The 22147-nt window shown below is 48.9% G+C and overlaps 1 protein-coding gene and 1 non-coding gene across 2 annotated transcripts in view; one reads left to right on the forward strand and one right to left on the reverse strand.

Annotated features, from left to right (window-relative positions):
• Nucleotides 1-2388: 2388 nt before the first annotated feature.
• col7a1 (collagen, type VII, alpha 1) overlaps nt 2389-22147 on the reverse strand; it is a 408534-nt gene continuing 388775 nt past the window's right edge. Inside the window, exons 121-124 of the mRNA XM_038812016.1 lie at nt 21058-21183; nt 14054-14119; nt 11147-11317; nt 2389-2475 (exon numbers count right to left, since the gene is read on the reverse strand). Of these exons, the coding sequence (XP_038667944.1) occupies nt 2450-2475; nt 11147-11317; nt 14054-14119; nt 21058-21183 (389 nt within the window). The 3' untranslated portion in view covers nt 2389-2449. The remainder of the gene's footprint in view (nt 2476-11146; nt 11318-14053; nt 14120-21057; nt 21184-22147) is intronic.
• trnaf-gaa lies at nt 5666-5738 on the forward strand. Its single transcript has one exon. It is a non-coding gene; the product is annotated as a tRNA-Phe (tRNA).

The following is a 22147-nucleotide window of genomic DNA, read 5'->3' on the forward strand; positions in this document are numbered from 1 at the left end:
TCGGAAGAATGAGGAGTGGCAATATAAAATAAAGGGTGCAATTCTAAAAGGGGTGCAGGAGCAGAGGCGCGGGTTGGGGGGGGGATGCATGTACACAGATCACTGTGACCTCTACTACATAGAGGAACAAGGGCAGCAATGCCTGGGAACACCACCACCTGCAAGTTCTCCTCCAAGCCACGCACCATCCTGACTTGGAGATATATCACCGTTCCTTCACTGTCACTGGGTCAAAACCCACAAACTCCCTCCCTAACAGCACTGTGGATGTACCCACACCAATTGGACTGCAGAGGTCCAAGAATCTGGCTCACCGCCACCTTCACAAGGTAGGGCGGCACGGTGGCACAGTGGTTAGCACCGCTGCCTCACAGCGCCAGGGACCCGGCTTGGGTCACTGTCTGCGCGGAGTCTGCACGTTCTCCCCGTGCCTGCTTGGGTTTCCTCCGGGTGCTCCGGTTTCCTCCCACAAGTCCCGAAAAACATGCTTGTTAGGTGAATTGGACATTCTGAATTCTCCCTCCGTGTACCCAAACAGGCGCCGGAGTGTGGCGACGAGGGAATTTCACAGTAACTTCATTGCAATGTTAATGTAAGCCTACTTGTGACAGTAATAAAGATTATTATAGTTAGGGATGGGCAATAAATGCCCACATCCCATGAAAGAAAACCAACAGAAGGTGGGACAGCAGGTTCATGACGCAGTTCATATAGCATTAGGAATCCTGGGCTTTATAAATAAGAGATTATGCTGGTTTGACGTCTATTGGGGAATTGTGTCCAATTGTGGGCATCACATTTTAAGAAAGGATGAGAATGCATTAGAGGAAGACTGCAGAGAAGGTTCACAAGAATGGTTTCAGGGATGCAGAATTCCAGTCACCTGGATAAATTAGAGAAACTGGGAACGCCCTCCTTGTAGATTTGATAGAAATGCTCAAAATGGCAACCTTTCGGGGACAAGTAGATCGGGGAAAACTTCACGTTGGCCAGAAGGATCGAGAATCAGAGGGCACTGATGTAAGGTGATTGGCAAGAAAGGCAGAGGCGGCATGAGGGAAACCCTTTCATTTACACGGCGGGTGATTTGCTCTGGGAACGCACTGCCTGACAGTGCAATGGATTCGATCGGGGCTTTCAATGGGGAACTGGGTAAGTACCTGAAGAGAAAGATTGTGCTGGGCTACGGAGAAAAAGCAGGGTAGTGGGACCAGTGAGCTGCCACAGACACGCTGGGATAAAGGGACTCCTATTCCATCCTTCTTTCAATATGTAATTATGTATTTTTAAAAAAAGGATCCCTCCCAAACTGCAATGTTTCCAAATATTTTTAAGCAACAGGCCTACAATGCTGGAACCCCATTGCACACCTCCTCCATTTGACTAATTTATTCCCTTCCTCCAATGGATCCTTCCACACCACACTTTGTCGGCTGGTGTTCAAAAGTAATGATGGGATCAGGATTTCCAGGACGTCTTCGCCTGCCACAGGAAGAGCTAATGGCGGTTCCCCCAATCCAATCCAAGCTGAATTGAGGGCACACAGGGCTTCACACATAATAAACAAATCTCTCTTTGTGACAGCGGAGCCAAAGGGGGTTTGTAAGCTTCCACCAGCAACATTCAATGTTTGTTGCAAAGAAATGTAGCGCACATAATGAAGGTTGCGTTCAACGGTGTTCAGCACGGGGGGTTGGAAAAATTCCCTGTCTCAAACAGCAAAGCCTCTCAGCCAATCAATAGTTTTGGCCCAACAAAATGCCTCAAACTGGGAAGGGGCACTCCCATTTTTCCATTTCCAGTGCTGGCTCCTCTCTGCCGAGCTATAAGGAGCAGTTTTGTGTGAGCTCTTTCCCATAACTGGAGCCAGATTGGTCCCAGAAAATGGAGGTGACTTAATTCCACGCCACCGGTTGAAGGGACAGGACCCAGGTTGCTGAGGTGAAAGGTCATTGCTTAGTCCACCTCATTGCCTAATTGCCTGAACGCCAAGAGGCTGCGGGCGGACTTGCAACTGACACATTTTGAAAAAGACGTAAGCATTTGAAATCCCTGTCTCTTTGATAGAAGGGACAAGGTTATCAATGAGGACAAGAACAGCTAGTTTGACTGCAATCTATCTCCATGGCGACAACTGTCCTGGCTGATGATGCAGAGCAGATTTTGGATGCTGACGTATTACCATCCAAACAGCTTTCTGCTTTGTTTGTTCAATAAGTATTCATAAAGATTTCATCTCAATGAAACGCTCAAAAAAATATATAGCACCATTTTTAAAAAAACACTGCATGTTATCACGCCAAGCTCAATAATTACAAAAAGGATGCGCCCTCATTCGCCCGACCCCCCCCCCCCCCCCCCCCCCCCCCCCACCCCCCCACCTCCCTCACTTCTTGCCCGGTCCTCAAGATTAAAATTTACATCTTGTTGACTTTTCTTGCTGTTTTATTCAGCTTCTTCCTTCCTTGCTTGGTTCTGTCAAGGCAAAAAAAAAAAAGATTTTAGTTTGCTTGTTTCCCTTTACTTAAACCATTAAACTTATTCACAATGCACAAGTTTTGTCTTGTTTGACAAAATAGGCAAGCCCGATGGCTCATGGGTCACAGCATTGCCTCGCAAAAGGCCTTCCAACTTAGTAGGCCGCAGGCCTAACTCCCAGTCGGTCCTGGCTAAAGCGCTGATCAAAGTTGTTGAAGGCACGGCAACTGCCCCGGCCGAGGGTGATGGCGGGCATTGAAGTGGGAGAGTGGTGGGGGCCAAAATAAAGAAATCAGGCTTCCTATGAGGAGTGGATTCTCCATCTGATCACAGCAGCAGGATTTTCCGGTCCCAAGGCAGTGAATGGGAGAATTGGCTGAGTGCCGAATTCTCTGTCCTCGCTGGCACCGGTAGTGGGGCAGACTCGCCAGAGGGAATCCCAGCCCTAATCGTACTCTTCAGTCCCTGAGCCATGACAAAGATCGTAAACTGTTTTTATTTTTAAAAAGTACCTTTCTTTACTTACTTAAAACGTGTATCTTACTGAATGAAAGGATGGCCGCTACAGGTCACATGATTCACAAGTTGGGCGCAATTTCTGGAAATTTCCAACAGCAGTTACTGGACTAAAGCACAGCCCTCATCCTTGTGGAATCTCACATCTGCCATTGTCAGGATATATTACAATCAGCGAAACGCATCAGCTGCACCCACTCCGCTGACCCGGATGTGGGTGCAAAAAGCACTTCCGGCCGCAACCGGCCCAGCTGTGCAATTTCACGCTGGCTGGTCAATTAACGGACAGTGCGAGTGAAGAGAGTAATCTGAAAGGTTGAACACTGCTGGGATGGAGAGGAAGTGGGCAGGCGCCGAGAGAGGTGATGATGCAGGCGGACGTTTCCAATGCACTCCCTGAGGGCCACCAGCTGCCTCAGGGAGCTGCAGCATTGTTCTAATGACTTTCGAACCAATGAAATGCTGCAAACTTTCTCTATTGTGCAGCATAACACACAGTACCTCAACCCTCAAACATTTTATTTTATTTTATTTCATCCTGGACATTATATCCTTGGATGGGGAGTGATGAAAAAGCGTGAACAACACCTGGCCGATTGGCCCGAGCAGCAAGTGCGAATGCACATGGATCACATAATATTAATTGCATGCTTAATTGGCTTAACATCCTTTTGATTTGTTGGAAGGTGTCCTTCCGACTCTTGCGCACGCTTGCTGACCAAAATATCATGCAAGGGCATCAGGATGCACGGCCGATATCTACTCGCATAATTTCATGCGAGTTTGTGTTGGGCATGCACCCGCTCCAGTTCTCTAAAATTCTGGCCAAGGGACTAGCAGACAATCCATCTGATCCTATAACAAAGAGGAAGCCAATGGAATTCGTTATACCTGCAGAGGTACTAAAAGCCACCATTTATCTCCAAAGACGAACAAGGGATTTTGACCAAAGACATAGAAAAACTGCTCGTTAGCCTGATATTGATTCGTTAATGGGCAACATCGCATGCCTTAAGCTTCTGGCCTTTGGAAAGTTTAATATTATATTTCTAGACTTGCAACTCAGCCTCCTGGTACTCCAAGCAACTGTGCTAACCACTGTGCTCACTCTGGCATCATCACTCATCTGCAATTCTGCAAAATCCTGCTTCAGCTAGCTGAAGGGAGCTCCTCTGTGGAGGAAGACTCTTTGGATCTGACTTTCTAGACTCTGTCAGTCACGTGAACCAACATCAATAGCTGGGATGGGCAGCACGGTGGCGCAGTGGTTAGCACTGCTGGCTCACGGCGCGAAGGTCCCGGGTTCGATCCCGGCTCTGGGTCACTGTCTGTGTGGAGTTTCCACATTCTCCCCGTGTTTGTGTGGGGGTTTCGCTCCCAAAGATGTGCAGGGTAGGTGGATTGATCATGCTAAATTGCCCCTTAAGTGGAAAAAAATGAATTGGGTACTCTAAATTTATTTTAAAAAATCAATATCTATGATGCATTTTCTTCAAGTTATTCACAGTTGTAAGACTCCTCTCTTCTATCATCTTAGTGTGCTTGTGTGTGAGTATGAAGCAACCATTCACAGAGTATAAATGCGTGAATAAACCTCTGATTTAACCCTCGAAAGTTTTCTATGGGTCACTTTAAAAACTGACATCACACCACAACCAATTCCAAAAATGAAAACACTCCGGGTGGGATTCTCTGTCAGATGACGCCAGGAATGGGAAAGGGAATTGAGCGGAGAATCAGTTTTGACGCCAAAATTGCGGCATGGCCTGGGTTCACGGCAAATCGCAATTCTCCAGTGCCTGGACAGTGGTGTCAATGCCGTCCAGAAGGCACGTACAGTATACGCCGTTTGCGTATCATTGGCGGGCCTGACCCGGGATTCTCCGGGGCCCTCCCCGATGCTCCGCAGCCACCAGGGGGAATTCCCGACGGGCACGGAACATCTGCGCACGTCGCTGACTGCGCACTCTGATCTCAGGGCCATGGGTAGTATGGGTGTCCTCCCAAGTCACCCCCAGGTGCCCTCTGGCCCCAACCTACCCTTCAGTGGAATGGGCACGCCCCAGTGCAATCTTACTGGCTGGGATGAGGGTGTGTGGGGAATGAAGTGTGTGTATAAGCAGCTGCAGCTTGTCAGCCTCGTTCAGTGGCTCCTCTTCTTCGGGGACTCACTGTAGTCCCAGTAGAGGCCGTCAGTCCTGGTGACGCTGCTGGGACATTTGATTGGCTGGCAGCTGTCGCAGGTCGGACCTCTTCTCTGATGGTCCTTTAAGCCAATTAAAGGCCTGACAAACTTAAGTAGCCGTGGGAAGAGCACAGATTGGCTCACCCTGACTTTTACGCCAAGGAGGTGGGGCAGGGACACCTCCTCCCACCCCCTCCAGCCCCCTATCCCGCAACATTAAAGTTCAACCCCAATAAGCTGTCCAAGATTACTTTGGTAAACATTATAGACGACTGGGGAAGGATTGGGTTGGTGTCAGTTATGCTGGACAACAGAGCTGGAGGGTTTGCTGACATTTATTGTCTGGGTACACAGATAGAGTCATAGAGCATATAATGTGCCCGTTTGGCCTATGGGGCTTGTACCAGCCCTTTGAACGAGCTTTCTAATTATTCCACCTTACCTGTTCTTCACCCAGTCCTGAAATCTTTCCCTTCTCAATTGCCAGCCGAAATAGCTCAGTTGGGAGAATGCTAGACTGAAGATCTAAAGGTCCCTGGTTCGATCCCGGGTTTCGGCATCAAACCGAGTGCAGGCTTTCCTTACTATCTGTCAAGATGGGCCAAATGGCCTCCTTCTGCGCTGTAAATTCTATATTAAATTTACTGCTGAATCTGCTTCCGTCATTCTTTCAGATCTCACTGGCCCATTTTTTGTGAAGATGGTGGGGGTCTCTCCATGTTTACAACGTACCAAAGTTGTCTCAAAGGGGAACCATTCCCCACCAAGTGTCAGTGCCGACAGGACCCTTCGAAACTCAAGCTTTGAGTGAGGTACAATAACTTATTTGCCTGGAAATAGTTGCAAAAAAACTGCCTTTGCATGGATCACAGAACATCCAAGCATCTTATTACTGCCAACAGGAAGATTAATGCAACTCCGATGAATAAATGGCTTGAGGTCAGCAGTGAAGACAGCATTGGGAGGGAAATAAATCATTGTCCAGTTTCCGCCCAAAAAGCTATGGCCTCAGTTACTGTCAGTCGGTCCAACACAGGTGGACAAGGTGAACGGTTGCCAACACTGCTGGCATTTGCTAAGGAGATACCCTAGGACATACGCTTGACAACACATGTCAAAATTTAATACTGGCCTTAATGTAATCAATTGATGCCAGTTATTTACAAGCTCATGTTTGACCAATTCTATTCTCTTTGTTTAATAAGCTGCCTATTTGGCATCTGAGTTATGGGCAGACCAGCTGGCATATAGTAAGGGGGAAGAATGAAGTGAAGAGACAAACTGCTGTATCTTTTCATGACCTTCGGAAACATCTAAAACTGCTTCATGTACATTGAAGGGTAGTGACATTTGTTCTTGAGACAAAGACAATGATGCGCACAGTAAGATCCCACAAAGGACAATCAGGTGAGTGACCAACTGTTGTAACCTGCCCTGATTCCCATTGGCTGGGGACAATTGGTTACCCCTTGAACCTTGAGGAATATGGGGCGCGATTCTCCGTCCCCCACGCCAGGTGGAAGAATAGCGGGAGGGCCTCCCGTCATTTTTCACGCCCTCCCGCTATTCTCACCCCCCCACGCTCGACCCACGCCACGAATCGCCGCTTGCCGTGATTCTCCGAGGCCGATGGGCCGAGCGGCCGGGCCTTCATGCCCGTTTCAACACGGCAGCAAACACACCTGCTCGCTGCCATCGTGAAACGGGCGGCAGATACCCGTTTGGGGCATCTAGAGGCCCGATTGGCACGGGAGCAGTACGACTGTGCTCGGGAGGGGACAGGCCCGCGATCGGTGCCCACCAATCATTGGGCCAGCGTCCAAAACAGATGCATTCTTTCCCCTCCGCCGCCCGGCAAGATCAAGCCGCCACGTCTTGCCGGGCGGCTGAGGAGAAAGACGGCAACTGCGCATGCGCGGGTTGGCGTTGTCCAACCTGCGCATGCGCGGCTGACGTCATCGGCCGCGTCAGCCGCCGTGACGCTTGACGTGCGGCTTTGATGACTGTCGTCAAGGCCGCGCCGCCGTGACGCACGGGGCCGCGCTCCTAGCCCGACCCGGGGGGGGGGAGAATCAGCCCTGGAAGTGGCTGTGAAGGCTGCCGTGGGTCACGGCCTGTCCCACGGCAGCCTTTACGATTCTCCGCATTTGCGGAGAATCTCGCCCAAGAGCTTCCCCGATCAGTGGAGGGGTGGGGCAATTGTAAATCTTTCAGCTGTATAAATAGAGCTGGTCAGTGTGGTGTCAGCTGGATAGAGAGAGAATCAGTAGGGAAGCACTGGAGCTGTGTAAATATTGTTGTAAATATAAGTTGCTTTCCCTTTGGCTCAACAAACTCCTGCTGGACTCTTCATGGCCCTTGCAAATCCAACTAATTTGATTTTGGAGGTCTTGACTGAGGGAGGATTGCTAACCTTGTCATTGTAAATGGCCCTGCCCTTTGTCATGTAGCCATGATGTGGAGATGGAAATGGCCCTGCCCTTTGTCATGTAGCCATGATGTGGAGATGCCGGCGTTGGACTGGGGTGGGCACAGTAAGAAGTCTCACAACACCAGGTTAAAGTCCAACAGGTTTGTTTCGAAACACTAGCTTTCGGAGCGCATCTGATGAAGGAGCTGCCCTCTGAAAGCAAGTGATTCCAAATAAACCTGTTGGACTTTAACCTGGTGTTGTGAGGCTTCTTACTTTATCATGTACCAAAACCACTGCAACAGGCAGATATCGGCAGTATTTGGCAATAGTTTAATTGTTGTGTCAGCTGTGAGTTGCATTCTTATATCCTTATGGGGCTGGTTTAGCTCACTGGGCTAAATCGCTGGCTTTTAAAGCAGACCAAGCAGGCCAGCAGCACGGTTCAATTCCCGTACCATCCTCCCCGGACAGGTGCCGGAATGTGGCGACTAGGGGCTTTTCACAGTAACTTCATTGAAGCCTACTCGTGACAATAAGCGATTTTCATTTCATTTTTCCATGTCCGACTTGGAAAATTGTGAGTCCCACATCAGAGAGTTGAGCACCAAATCCAGGTTGACGATCACAAGGCAGCACTGAGGGAGTGCTACACTGTTGAGGGTGCGGGTTTTCGGACGAGTTGTTAAACCGAGCCCACGGGCTGGATTCTCCGCACCCCCAGCTGAAATCGCGGCCGGCGCGGGGGTCAGAGAATCCATTTTCCCCGCACGTAATCGGGACCGGCGGCGGTTCCCCGATTCTACGGGCAACGAAACGTGGTGTACTCGGAACGTGCGCCACGCTGCCTAGGATCTATCTGGGGCCATTGCTGGAGGCCCGCTCCGCCAATCCCCACCCCTGACCGGCAGAAGTCCCGACGGCGTGGATCTAACATGGTCCAGCCGGTCAGGACACTAGCGTGGCAACTACGGACTCAGTCCGTGGCCGCCCAGGTCGGGGGCGGGTTGATCAGAGGGCAGGAGGGGCCTTATACGCGACCGGGAAACGTTTGGGCGGGCGGACAGGGTCAAGCGTGCGGCCGATCGGGGGGTCTATTTTCAGGATCCAGCGCCACGGTCCGAGTCGGCCATGGAGCACGGCGCGGCCTCCGCCATGCGCGCCCTCCGACCTGGAAGGGTGGGGGCCCGTATCTGCAGCAAAAGCTGCGAGATTCACGACGGGTCCCTGCTAGCCCACTGCAGGGCGAGGAATATGTGGCCCTTTCACGCCAGTTTTTCCAGTGTGAAAGTCCACAGTTTTGACGCCGGCGCGGGGACATAGTCCCAATAACGGAGAATCCAGCCCCACATCTTCCCTCTCGGGTGTGTGTACAGGATTCTATGCCATCACTTTGATGAAGAGCAGGGCAGGTTCTCCTGGATATGCTGATAAATATTTATCTCCCAAACAGCATCAAACTATCTGGTCATTTATCCCACTGCATGTTCTGGAAACTTGCTGTGCACTAACTGGCTCCTGTTTCACATGTTACAAAAGGGACTAAACTTCAAATGGAATTCCTTTGCTGCAAAGCACCCGAGCAATCCTGAGCAACACCTCGATCTTACAGCCTGCCTTTAGTAGCAAAGAGGTGGTGCCGTTCATTTTGGGCTTAAAACGACAGCATGATTCACCCAAAAAATGACATCATTTTTGGTGAGTTTGGTGGGATAATTCGCCAGGGTTTTTGGTGCGATCCAGACTAGTATTCACCCACACTTTGTCGTATTTTGGAGCTTGGGGAGTTTTTCACCGGTTAATCCCAAACTTTTTTCTGGGGAACTAAAGTCGCCGTCATGATCTGCTCCTCCTTAAAGGGTGCCCTGAGCTCCAACTGAGGTTGAGGGTTCCCCATGGATATCACTGCCCCCACCCCGCAGACATGGGCATCACACACAACCTCGATGCCCGAGGGGCAACCCCCCCCCATTACTAAAGGTTAGTGTAACCACCCCCCCCACCGCTCAGGCATGAGGGTGACCCAACCCCCACATGCACCCATTCTTGGGGACATCGGGGAATTGCCCACCCCTCAAGTGAGCATTCGTCACTATGGGATCGCTGAGGGGCCCCCCACCTTTAGGGCCCCCCACCTTTCACCCCACCACCCTTCACCCCCGTTTCATGGGCATGGCCCGCTCAAGCCTCACTCCACCCCTTGGCAGTGCCGACATTGCATTGCCAGAGGTGCCAGGGTTGGCACTGCCAGGTGGAAGGGGTACTTCCCTGCCTCCGACCACCCGGAGGGGGGGCTCCAATAGCCTCCGTGCCCCCCCACCCCCAAGTGTGAACATCACACCTGGTGTCCATTTGTGGAGGCCAGTAGTAATCAGTGCTGAGTGAAGCCTCGCCATTGCGGCCGGTGGCTGTCGCGAGTTTGGAGCATGTGGCCTCAAATAGGCTGCGTATATTGCGATGAGTCCTAATAGCATATTTAAATATGATTATTAGAATGGGCGTGATCCAGATTACACCCTGTGTAACGAGTCAGATGACCTGTGATTGGATCAGCGCCTGGCGGGAAACCCGTCTTGGTTGCTCTCCCGCGATACACCCGGCGTAACAGGATTGGGCGCCGGTGCAATGCAGTGGGAAAATCCCACCTGTAATGGATGGTGAGGTGCGAATGGAAATGGGGAGGTGAGGGAGAGGCTAAATAACGTTTGGTGCCTGGTCAACAATAGGTGAGACCAGAACTAGGGGACACTTTTCAAACAAGGAGTCGCCTTTTAGAACAGGGGGAGGAGGATTTATTTCTCAGCGGGGTGTTTGAGTTTGGAACTCTCGCCTCAGAAGGCAGTGGAGGCAGGGACATCAAATAGTTTATAAGGCGGAGGTAGATAGATTCTTGTTGGGGAAGGGAATCAGAGGTTATCAGGGGCTGGTTTAGCACAGGGCTAAATCGCTGGCTTTGAAAGCAGGCCAGCAGCACGGTTCGATTCCCGTATCAGCCTCCTGAACAGGCGCCGGAATGTGGCGACTAGGGGCTTTTCACAGTAGCTTCATTTGAAGCCTACTCGTGACAATAAGTGATTTTCATTTCATAGATGGGGAATGTGGAACTCAACACATGAGGATCAGCCAAGATCGTAATGAATCGTGGGGCAGGATTGAGGGGCCGAATGGCCCCCTCCTGCTTTGTACATTTGTATGTAAACGGGGGTAATTTCCTTTTATAAAATAAATTTAGAGTACCCAAATTTTTTTTTCCCCACCCAATTAAGGGACAATTTAGCGTGTCCAATCCACCTAACCTATTCATCTTGTGAGACCCACGAAGAGACGAGGAGAATGTGCAAACTGCACATGGACAGTGGCCAGGGGCCGGGATCGAACCTGGGTCCTCGGCGCTGTCAGGCAGCAGTGCTAACCGCTGCATCACCGCGCCGCCATGACGGTAATTAAAATAAGGGGCTGTTACCCCGAGTAATGATCAGGTTGAAGATCATTGATTAGTATGGGATTAAGGGTTTCTGAGAAGAAGATGGTTTAATTGCAGGACCATTATTCCATACCTTTGTTGGTCTTGCATCTCTGTTCACACTCCTCCTGAGTCAGGAAGCGGTTTGTGTTGCCAGTGCAGCCACTGTAGATGAAGGGTCGGCATTTGTCAGTCTTCCGGTGGTAGTACCAACGCAGCGTGTACCTGGAGCATGTTCCCTCATCCAGGGGCAACAGACAGGGGTCTGGTCAATCCAAAGGACAGATAAGCAGTCAGAAGAAAAGGAAATCCAACATTGGAGGTTTTAGTTAGAGCAGCTTCTTCAAAATGTCTTGGACACTCCCCCCTTATTCTCCCTCCCCCTCGCCAACTCTCCCTTACCTCATCTTCCTCTCTTGCCCTCCCTCTGCACTCCTTTCCTCACTTCTCACTCTCTTTCCCCTACTCTATGGGTCTCACCCTGCTCTCCGTCTCAATCGCTCCTCTCCCTCTCCCCACTCTTTACCCCTCTCGCTTCCTTTTTTCTCTCCCACAATGGGTTCTTTCTCTCCCACTCACTGTCCTCTCTCCCTATTCCCTCTCCCTTGCACCTCTCCCCTTCTTTCTGTGACAATCAATCTCTCCCCATGCTTCTCCCCTCTCATCTTTCCCACTTCTCTTCCTCTACCATCTCTCTCGCTGTCCCACCTCTCCTTCTCCCTTTTCTGTATCTTTCTATTCCTTCAACTCTTCCTCTCCCTCCCACCCTCTCCAACCTCTCTCCCTTGCTCCCCCACTGCTCTTCCTTGCTCCCCCACTGCTCTCCCTTGCTTCCCCACCCCTCTCTCCCTTCCCTCTCTCTTTCCCACCTTTCTCTCCCTCCCACCTCACTCTCCCTCCCACCTCTCTAACTCTTCTCTATCTCTCTCCCCCTTGCCTCTCCCTCCAAAGCAGAGCAATGTATTCCCCCCAATTGCACCTTCAGTGTCCTTTAATTCTGCACCTTCTGCTTGCTGCTGATCCCTGCTCTTAGTCAAGAGGAGTGCCAGATAAATGCACTGAGGAGGAAGATGGAATTGGTGTTGGTCTGGTTGATGGACAGCCACCAAAATAAATATTTCACTGTCTGTCCAGGTGTGGCCTGGGTGGGCTGTAATTAATACCTTCACCCTATATTACTTTCTGCACTCTTAAATATCAATTTCCTCACATCAGTGAATTGCGCGAAAGTTTCGTAACCATTCCCTTGGCAGTGCGAGGGACTGTTGGCATGTCATCAAACACCACAGCCATTAACCCCGCCAACACCCAACGACGTCAGTGACCAGTCGTTCACTTTTGGTAAGTTTGGCCAGGAAACTGGGACAGCTTCCCTTCTTTTCTTACAGTGGGTCTTCATCGTTCCAATATTTCAGCTCTTCAATGGACCTTCGACAGTACTTGAGGAGTCAGACCGCTTTGTGTCTCATCCAAAGAGTGGCGCCTCGGAGAGCGTAGTCTTTCTTCAGAGTGATTGACTAGACTGTGGAATAGTGCCTCTGGGAGCTGCTTTCCAGCACTGAGATCGGGGCTGGGCTAAACTGGACAAATAATTAATGAGTGTCCCAACTTTTTTTAAAAAAGAACAGGTGACCTGGTCATTCATCTCATTTCTGCTGGAGAATTATTTGTTGTGCCCCAATTGGCTGTTGTGTTGCCCATTAACAGTCACTGGTCATCAATCATACTTCAGCGGATCTAAACTGCTCTGGGACATCTTGGGGTCATGATAGGCGCTACAGAAATTCAAGGCCTTTGTTCACTGCCAATTTTGTCTTGTGTGTTATGTTCTGTATGAAAAGGCTAATCTTACTTCAGACATTTGGAGATAGCTGAGGGGCCCGATTCTCTGCCCCGCCCCGCCACATTTCTGCCCGGCGGGATTCTCCATTACACCGGCCGGTCAATGGGGTTTCCCATTGTGGGGCAGCCCCACACCGTCGGGAAACCCCCAAGCGCCGGCAAAACGGAGAATCCCGCCGGCGGAGAATCCCGCTAGAGGTTGGTGTATTTCAATCTCAGTTGTCCAGCAGGCTTTAGTGCAGTGTGTCCTGCAAACAATGATTTATTGAGTGTGTCCGGCACTGGGTGGAGTTAAAGCAAAGGACTCATTCCGAGTGGAAGAGCCAGCGGGAATACCTGTCCCTCGTAACCAGTTAACTCCGATAGCAGCTGGACTCCAGGTCCCGGTGTTGTCTCAGTTCAATTATTCCGGTGGAGTGGAGTGCAGATTGAAAGGGGCCAAAATAGCATAAAAGCAAATGCAAAAGGCTGAGAAGTGTCCCAGAGAGCAGAGACGTTGACGAGTCCTCCTGCTTCTGCGAGACATCAAGCGTGATTGCCGGGGCAGTGAAAGCTGATCGAGATAAAAGCAAATTACTGCGGATGCTGGAATCCGAAACAAAAACAGAAAATGCCGGACAAGCTCCGCAGGTCTGACAGCGTCTGTGGAGAGGGAAGGGAGATAACGTTTCGAATCTGGATGACTCTTTGTCAAAGGTGGAGAGAACTGGAAATAGGATCAGATTTATACTGCAGGTGAGGTGGGGGAGAGGGGGATTGGAGCTGTGAGCCTGGACAGAGGGCGAGAGGTGGAGATTGACAAAGATGTCGAAACATTAGCTCCCGTCTCTCTCCACAGACGCTGTCAGACCTGCTCAGAATGTTCCCTATCTTCTGTTTTTATTTCCGAAGCTGATCAAGATGTTCCACATCTCCTGAAGCCACAAAGTGCAGATGACAAAGGCAGAGGATTGTGGGATGTGAAGAGGATTAGGCTGAGCTGTGGAGTGGAGCAAGCTTAGCTGTGATGCAATCCCACCCCCCTCCCCGTGCCCCCCCGCAATCAATTCAACCATCACCTCACCACCGCAACCTCACCAGCACCACCACCTCAGAGGCTGTTAACTCTCAGTTCCTAGGTTCAAACGTGAAGAGCAAACCAGGATGACAAGGTTCCTACCTTGCTCAGAGGCTTCTCTTCTATATCTCTCCTGTTCAGGTGCAGCTGTGGTGTCTACTTTGTCGCCTGTCGGTGGAAGGCAAACCCAAGTCAGTGGTCCCTTTAGTTGAACTGAAGGTGCATCTCTGAGCGGTACCAATGGAGTAGGTACAACCAGTCGACAGCACGGAAAAAGGCCACTCAGCCCAATTGGTCCATGCTGGCCTTTATGCTGCAGATGGGCTTTCGACCCTGCTTAATCTAATTTCATCAGCCTATCCTTCTGGTCCCACATGTGTTAATCGAGCTGAACCTTAAATGCATATTGTCTCAACCACTCCCAGTGACGACCTGTTCCGCATCCTTAGCTGTGTTTCAGTGAAGAGGTTTCCCACAAAACAGTGACTATTTGAGATTTAAGGCTTCCGGTTTTGGACAGCTAGAAACATCCTCTGCATGTCTATCCTGTTAATTCCTATTATGATCTTAAAGACTTCGTGCGGCTCGCCCCTCTGCCTTCTCTGATACAGAGAAAGAGTCTGCATTCTGTTCTGCCTTTCCTGCTCAGTTCTGGAGTCATCCTGTCAATGTTTCTTTATCCCCCACTTTTTTTAGATGCCTCGATAATGGAGCTGAATGGCGGGATTCTCTGTCCCCCAATCCCTGTTTTCCGGCACGGTGCGCCATGGCGGCAACTGGATTCTTCGTTCCCGCAGCCGGCCAATGGGATTTCCCATTGTGGCCACCCCACGCCATTGGGAAACCTGCGGGCGTGGGTGCGCTGCCAGCGAAACGGAGGATCCCATCGACGGAGAATCCCGCAGCAAAACGCTGCAGAATACTCCAGGTTCCATGATTTCATTCAATGCCACAATTGACTTAAGGGGCTAAATGATCTACTCCTGTTCCGAAGTGTGTTTTGATACAAGGTCCATATGGAATTTATTTGGAGTCTCCAGGAACTGGAAATTAATCTCCGGAGAACTACGACAAGCAAATACTCTGGAGAAAATTATGGGAGCATTGAAAAAAATTGCATTGCCGAAAAAAGAGACGTGCTGTCGAAGTTTTTGATCTTGCACTCATCAGGACAGACACAAGAATGTCAAATTTTAAAGGGACCAACAATTTATACTGCATGAAAAAAAGGGTGCTGATTAGTTAGCAAGTTGACTCTTATTGGATAAAGCATCGCCATAGAGAAAGCACCAGGGGAACTTTGTCCCTTATGCTTTTGTCTACCTCGAAAAAATCAATGGGGCGGTAAAGATATTTTGACTCACAATCAAGAAATTGGCAAGGACACTGTGAGGATGGAAATGTTGGGCGACCAATGCTGAATGGGTATGTGTGTGAATGTGTGGGAGCAGTGGATTGTGGGGGGGGGGGGGGGGCTGGCTGTGAAGACAACTCTTGGAATACATTCAACCAGAGTTGTCAACTCTGGTTAGAGGGCACAGGTTTGAAGGCGTGCCTATTTTTTTTGAATCATAGAATCCCTACAATGCAGAAGGAGGCCATTCGGCCCATCGAGTCTGCACCAATCCTCCGAAAAGGCACCCTACCTCTGCCCACTCCCTGCCCTATCTCCGTAACCCTAGCTAACCTTCGGACACTAAGGGGCAATTTAGTACGGCCAACCCACCTAACCTGCACATCTTTGGACTGTGGGAGGAAACTAGGGCATAGAGTCATACAGCAGAGAAATGTCCCTTTTACCAATTGCATTTGTACCGGTCAAACAACCACCTAACTCCTCTAATCCCATTTTCCAGCCTTTTAGCCCATAGCCTTGTATACCTTGGGACGCAAGTGCACATCTGAATATTTCTTAAATGTTATGAGGGTCTCCGCCTCCACCATCCTTTCAGGCAGCGAATTCCAAACTCACACCACCCTCTGGATAAAAAGGTTTTTCCTGACATCCACTCTAAAACTCCCACCCCCTTATCTTAAACCTATGCCCTCTGGTCATTGATCCTTCCGCCAAGGGGAAACTTTTCTTCTTGTCTACTCTATCTATGCTCCTCATAATTTACACATCTCAATCATGTCCCCCCTCAGTTTCCTCAGCTCCAAGGAAAACAGCCCAAGTCTATCCAATCTCTCTTCATAGCTAAAACTCTCCAACCCAGGAAACATCCTGGTAAATATCCACTGCACCCTCTCCAGTGCTATCACATCCCTCCTGTAATGAAGATTCCAGAACTGCACACAATACTCTAGCTGCAGCCTAAACAGTTCTTAAACGCTATGCCTCGGCTAATAAAGGCAAGTATAACATATGCCTTCTGTTACGGGCCAGGGTTAGAAAACCCCAAAGTGTATCATGGAGTTCACCTGACCCACAACATTTACTAGATTGTGGTATGGGAAGCACACGGCCCACTCTACAGGTGTGGTACAGCAGAAATGGAAAAGTAGTTTTTAAAGCAAAACAATGTTTATTCTATGAACTCAAGTTAACCTTTTTAAAACATACTTAGCAATCATTAATTCAAAGAATAATACAACCCTACGTAATGCTTAATAACTTCCCAAACAACATCCAGAAGACAAAAGAAACACCTTTTAACAGAAGCACCTTAGGTTTACATTCACTGCTGAGAACATTTGTAATTCTGAATTCACCAAATGATCAAGAACATAGAACATAGAACACTACAGCGCAGTACGGGCCCTTCGACCCTCGATGTTTCGCCGACCTGTGAAACCATCTGAAGCCTATCTGACCTACACTATTCCATTTTCATCCATATGTCTATCCAGTGACCACTTAAATGCCCTTAAAGTTGGCGAGTCTACTACTGTTGCAGGCAGGGCATTCCACACCCCTACTACTCTCTGAGTAAAGAAACTGCCTCTGACATCTGTCCTATATCTATCACCCCTCAATTTAAAGCTATGTCCCCTCGTGTTGGTCATCACCATCCGAGGAAAAAGACTCTCACTGTCCACCCTATCTAACCCTCTGACTATCTTATATGTCTCTATTAAGTCACCTCTCAGCCTTCTACTCTCTAACGAAAACAACCTCAAGTCCCTGAGCCTTTCCTCGTAAGACCTTCCCTCCATACCAGGCAACATCCTAGTAAATCTCCTCTGAACCCTTTCCAAAGCTTCCACATCCTTCCTATAATGTGGTGACCAGAACTGCACGCAGTACTCCAGGTGCGGCCGCACCAGAGTTATGTACAGCTGCAGCATGACCTTGTGGCTCCGAAACTCAAACCCCCTGCTGATAAAGGCTAGCACACCGTATCCCTTCTTAACAGCCCTATTAACCTGGGTGGCAACTTTCAGGGATTTATGTACCTGGATGCCGAGATCTCTCCGTTCATCTACACTACCAAGAATCTTGCAATTAGCCCAGTACTCTGCATTCCTGTTACTCCTTCCAAAGTGAACCACCTCACACTTTTCCGCATTAAACTCCATCTGCCACCTCTCAGCCCAGCTCTGCAGCTTATCTATGTCCCTCTGTATCCTATAACATCCTTCAGCACTATCCACAACTCCACCGACCTTCGTGTCATCTGCAAATTTACTAACCCATCCTTCTACACCCTCTTCCAGGTCATTTATAAAAATGACAAACAGCAGTGGCCCCAAATAGACTTTTGATGGCAAAGAGATCAACAGTACACCTGCTTGGTCTGGCTTCAGCTCCAGCACTGAAAACAAAACTAAAACACACCCTGCAGCAAACAGCCTAAAATGAAAGTAAAAAGCTGACAGACAGCCCAGCTCCACCCACTCTCTGACATCACTGCAGTAATAAACACCCATTTCTTAAAGGTACTCTCACTACAGATATTGATATACACACACATTTATAAACACTCATTTCTTAAAGGTACTCTCACATGACACTTCTTAACCACTGTATCCACCTGCTCTGCTACCTTAAGGGACGGGTGTACATTCACACCAAGGTCCCTCTGATCCTCGATGCTTCCCAGGCTCCTGCCGTTTATCATGTACTCCCTTGCCTTGTTTGTCCTGCCCAAGTGCATCACATCATACTTATCCAGAGGAAACCTAGGCAGACACGGGAGACTGTACAAACTTCTCCCAGTCACCCTAGGACAGATTTGAACCCGAGTCCCTGGCGCAGTGTACAGGTTCCTAAAAGTAACAGTACAGGTAGAAAAGGTAAGAAGGCATATGGAAATGCCCTCCTGCATTGCCGGGGATATAAAATACAAAAATAAGGATGTAATAATGGAACTGTATAAAACATTGGTGAGGCCACAGCTGGAGTATTGTGTGCAGTTCTGGTCACCACATTACAGGAAAGATGTTATTGCTCCGGAGAGAGTGCAGAGGAGGTTTACAAGAATGTTGCCAGGGCTGGAGAATTGAAGCTACGAGGAGAGATTGGGGATGTTTTCCTTGGAACAGAGAAGACTGAGGGGTGACGTGATTGAGGTGTATAAAATTTTGAGGGGTGGAGATGGAGTAGACAGGAGGAACCTGTTTCTCTTGGCAGAGAGTTCAAAAACCAGGGGACATAGATTCAAGCTAAGTGGTGGTAGGATTAGAGGGGGAATTGAGGAAAAACATTTTTACGCAGAGGGTGGAGGGTGTCTGAAATTCGCTGCCTGAGTTGGTGGTGGAGGCAGGGATCCGAAACTGTTTTACAAAGTAACTAGATCTTCACCTTAAGTGCCGTAACCTTCAGGGCTATGGATCGTGTGCAGGAAGATGGGAAATAGAAAGGGCACCTGGGTGTTTTTGGGGCAGCACGGACAAGGTGGGCTGAATGGTCCCTTCTGTGGTGTATCATTTCTATTGGAACAGGAGGAGATCATTCAGTCCTTTTAGCTTTGTCATTCAGTTAGATCGTCGGCGATCTTTATCTCCACTCCATTTACCCATCTCTTCGACATATCCCTCGATACCCTCACCAATCACTAACTTCTCAAAGGCTATTAAGGACAAGCAATAAATGCTGACCTTGTCAGCGACCCTTATGTCCCGTGAACAAATAAAAACATGACATCTATCAGTCTTAGACACAAATGCAAAATACTGTGGCTGCTGGAAATCTGAAATGGAGTCAGAAAATGATGGGTCAGGCAGCTTCTGTGGAGAGAGAAACTGAGTTAATGGATCAGGGCGATGATCATGCATCAGAACTGGAAGATGTCAGAGACTTCACAGCATTTAAGCAAACACAGAGGCAGGGAGAGGGAAAGGGAGGAAAGAACGCAAGGTAAGGTCTGAGAATGAGGGAAGGCAGGAGTGATTTCATGACAAACAGGTCAGTGGCACGAGGTGAAAGTGGATCAGTAATGGGGATCAAAGGGAGTCGCTGGAGAATCATTGCTAGCAGCTGCTGACCAAGAGAATGGGCCATGATGTGTAGATGCCGGCGTTGGACTGGGGTGAACACAGTAAGAAGTCTTACAACACCAGGTTAAAGTCCAACAGGTTTGTTTCAAACATTACCTGCTCCTTCCTCAGGTGAATCCTGAAAGCCAGTGTTTGAAACAAACCTGTTGGACTTTAACCTAGTGTTACAAGAGAATGGGAGCAGTGGTTATTGAATCACAGAATGGTTACAGCACAGGAAGAGGCCATTCATCCCGTCCTGTCTGTGCTGGTTCTCTGCAAGAGCAACTCAGCTAATTCCACTCTGCCACCATCTCCCCGTGGCCTTGCAAATCCTTTCCATCCAGAAGCTCATCCAATTCCCTTCTGAAAGCCACGATTCAATCAGTCTCGGCCACCCGTTCAGGCTCTGCATTCTGGATCCTAACCGCTCACTGAATTGTGATCGGAAATTTTTGAACTTAATCCTTGCTTTTAACTCTTCCGCTGGCACCTTTAGATTTTTGGGCCAGAGAATTCCAGATGTGTACTGTGGGAAATGCCAAGATACATGAAACGCCTTCCAAGGTAAGTTTCAGGATTCAGGCCTGTTTCTTCAGTTCCCTGGATATCTGTGTTCTAATCTGGAATTGCTTCACCCTATCTGGGGAAGTTTACCATCAAAATCAAAGTGAGGCCTGACCTTACTCAGATATTTGACTTCTAAAATCACAAACCAAAGTAAAAATAACCCTGACATAATAAAGAGAAACTGATAATTCAACACAGGGACCAATTGTGTGTCTGTTAATCTGCTGATTGAAGAAGATTTGCTAACCAAAATTTAGTCAATGCGTAAATCATAGAATTTACAGTGCTGAAGGAGGCCATTCGGCTCATCGAGTCTGCACCGGCCTTTGGAAAGAGGACCCCACCCAAGCCCACACCTCCACCCTAACCCCGTAACCCAGTAAACCTTTTTGGACACCAAGGGCAATTTAGCATGTCCAATCCACCTAACCCGCACATCTTTGGACTGTGGGAGGAAACCGGAGCAACCGGAGGAAACCCACGCAGTCACGGGGAGAATGTGCAGACTCCGCACAGACAGTGACCCAAGCCGGGAATCGAACCATGGGCCCTGGAGCTGTGAAGCTGTGTGCTAACCACTATGCTACCGCACTGCCCGTTTTAAAGTAGTGTGCATTAGAAATACCCGTGCATTAGTTCATATTGTATTCAATATAAGAATGCCAATATCAAATTAGGAGATGGATATACAATCCTTCTAAACCTGGATTATTTTCCCCATTGATTCCACCCTTTCTGCCTGAGCCCCAATCTCCCGAGTCCCTCGGTGCCAGCAATCTATCGATCTCCGTTTGGAATGCATTCATCAACTGTACATCGACTGAAGTCCTAAAGATTCACAACCCTCTGAGGGAAGAAAGTTCTCCTAATCTCAGTCTCTTTATCCTGAGGCTATATGACCTCCAGTTCTAGACTTTCTTGCCAAGGAGACAGCATCCACTGTCCCAAGCTTTCAAAGAATTTTCAACGTTTCAATGAGATTAACTCTCATTTTTTCGAAATTCCAAAGTATATAGGGGCCCAATCTATTCGATCTTGCAGACTGAGGTGACCATATCTTCTCTAAACACTGATGAAGAAACCAAGAGTTGAGTAGTGGTATGGCGAGGAACACTTACGCATCATCTCTGAACTTTGGAACTGGTCAAGTCCGTAATCTTCTGTTGGTTCGTTGTAGCTCTCCACGGTGTAGAAATGTTCGTAGTCCGGGTCATTGCCATTTACCACCACTCTCAGTTCCTTCCCTTCATAACCATCAAAAGCAACAAGAAGAAAGTTTACTTGAAACTTATTCCGCGACACTGACAAAGGTGGCAGGTCAGACCCTAATATGGTGACCATGAAGCGACAGGCCAACATCATTAAGAATGGAAGAGAAGACTAATTTTCTTTAAGTAGAGGGTGGACTGAAGACCACTCGCTCTGCAAGTCAAATCATTAATATTGATACTGGCTGAATAGTTGGAGGGCGGAATTTAATGCTTCCCTTTCTGGCAGGTTTGGGGGCAGTGGGGCATTTAATCAGGCAGGAGAGGGGCAAGTGGAATTCTGTAGAATCCATAGAATCCCAACAGTGCAGGAGGCCATTCGGCCCATTGAGTTTGAACCAACCCTCTGAAAGAGCACCCTACCTATCCCCATAACCCCATGCATGGATCACGGCCTGTGCATCTAACCTGCACATCTTTGGATACTAAGGGGCAAAGTAGCATGGCCAATCCACCCTAGTGCCTTCGGAAGGTTTACTATGTCAAATATGTTGTAGTAATACAAGTCACTGTCGTTTAAAGGGAAGGGGAATTGTTTATTTTCCATTTATCGATGAAGATTAGAAAAGTAACAGGGAGAAGCAAAGATTGTGACTGATGCGCGCACAGAACTGCTCCCGTTCCTCCACCGTAACTCTGGGGTCAGTCAGCGTGAAAGGGATTTGCAGCGCGACTCTTGGGGAAGTTACGATGACGGAATAGGAGAAGCTCCGATGACATTACAGGCCAGCATAGCGAGAAACCTGAAACACAATCACAAGTTAGTTAACACTAAACAATTTTTCCAAGGACGTGATTTGGGGCAGTGCTATAGAGTGGGTAGGGGTTTGACAGCAGCACCTCCTTTGGGGCAACTTGGACTCTGCCGATTCTCAGTCTCTCTCTGGCCAGGGAATAAAAAACCTCTGGGTTCAAGTTTACCATCAGCTCTCCCCTAACG

Source organism: Scyliorhinus canicula, chromosome 11, assembly GCF_902713615.1.
Source record: "Scyliorhinus canicula chromosome 11, sScyCan1.1, whole genome shotgun sequence".
Lineage (NCBI taxonomy): Eukaryota > Metazoa > Chordata > Chondrichthyes > Carcharhiniformes > Scyliorhinidae > Scyliorhinus > Scyliorhinus canicula.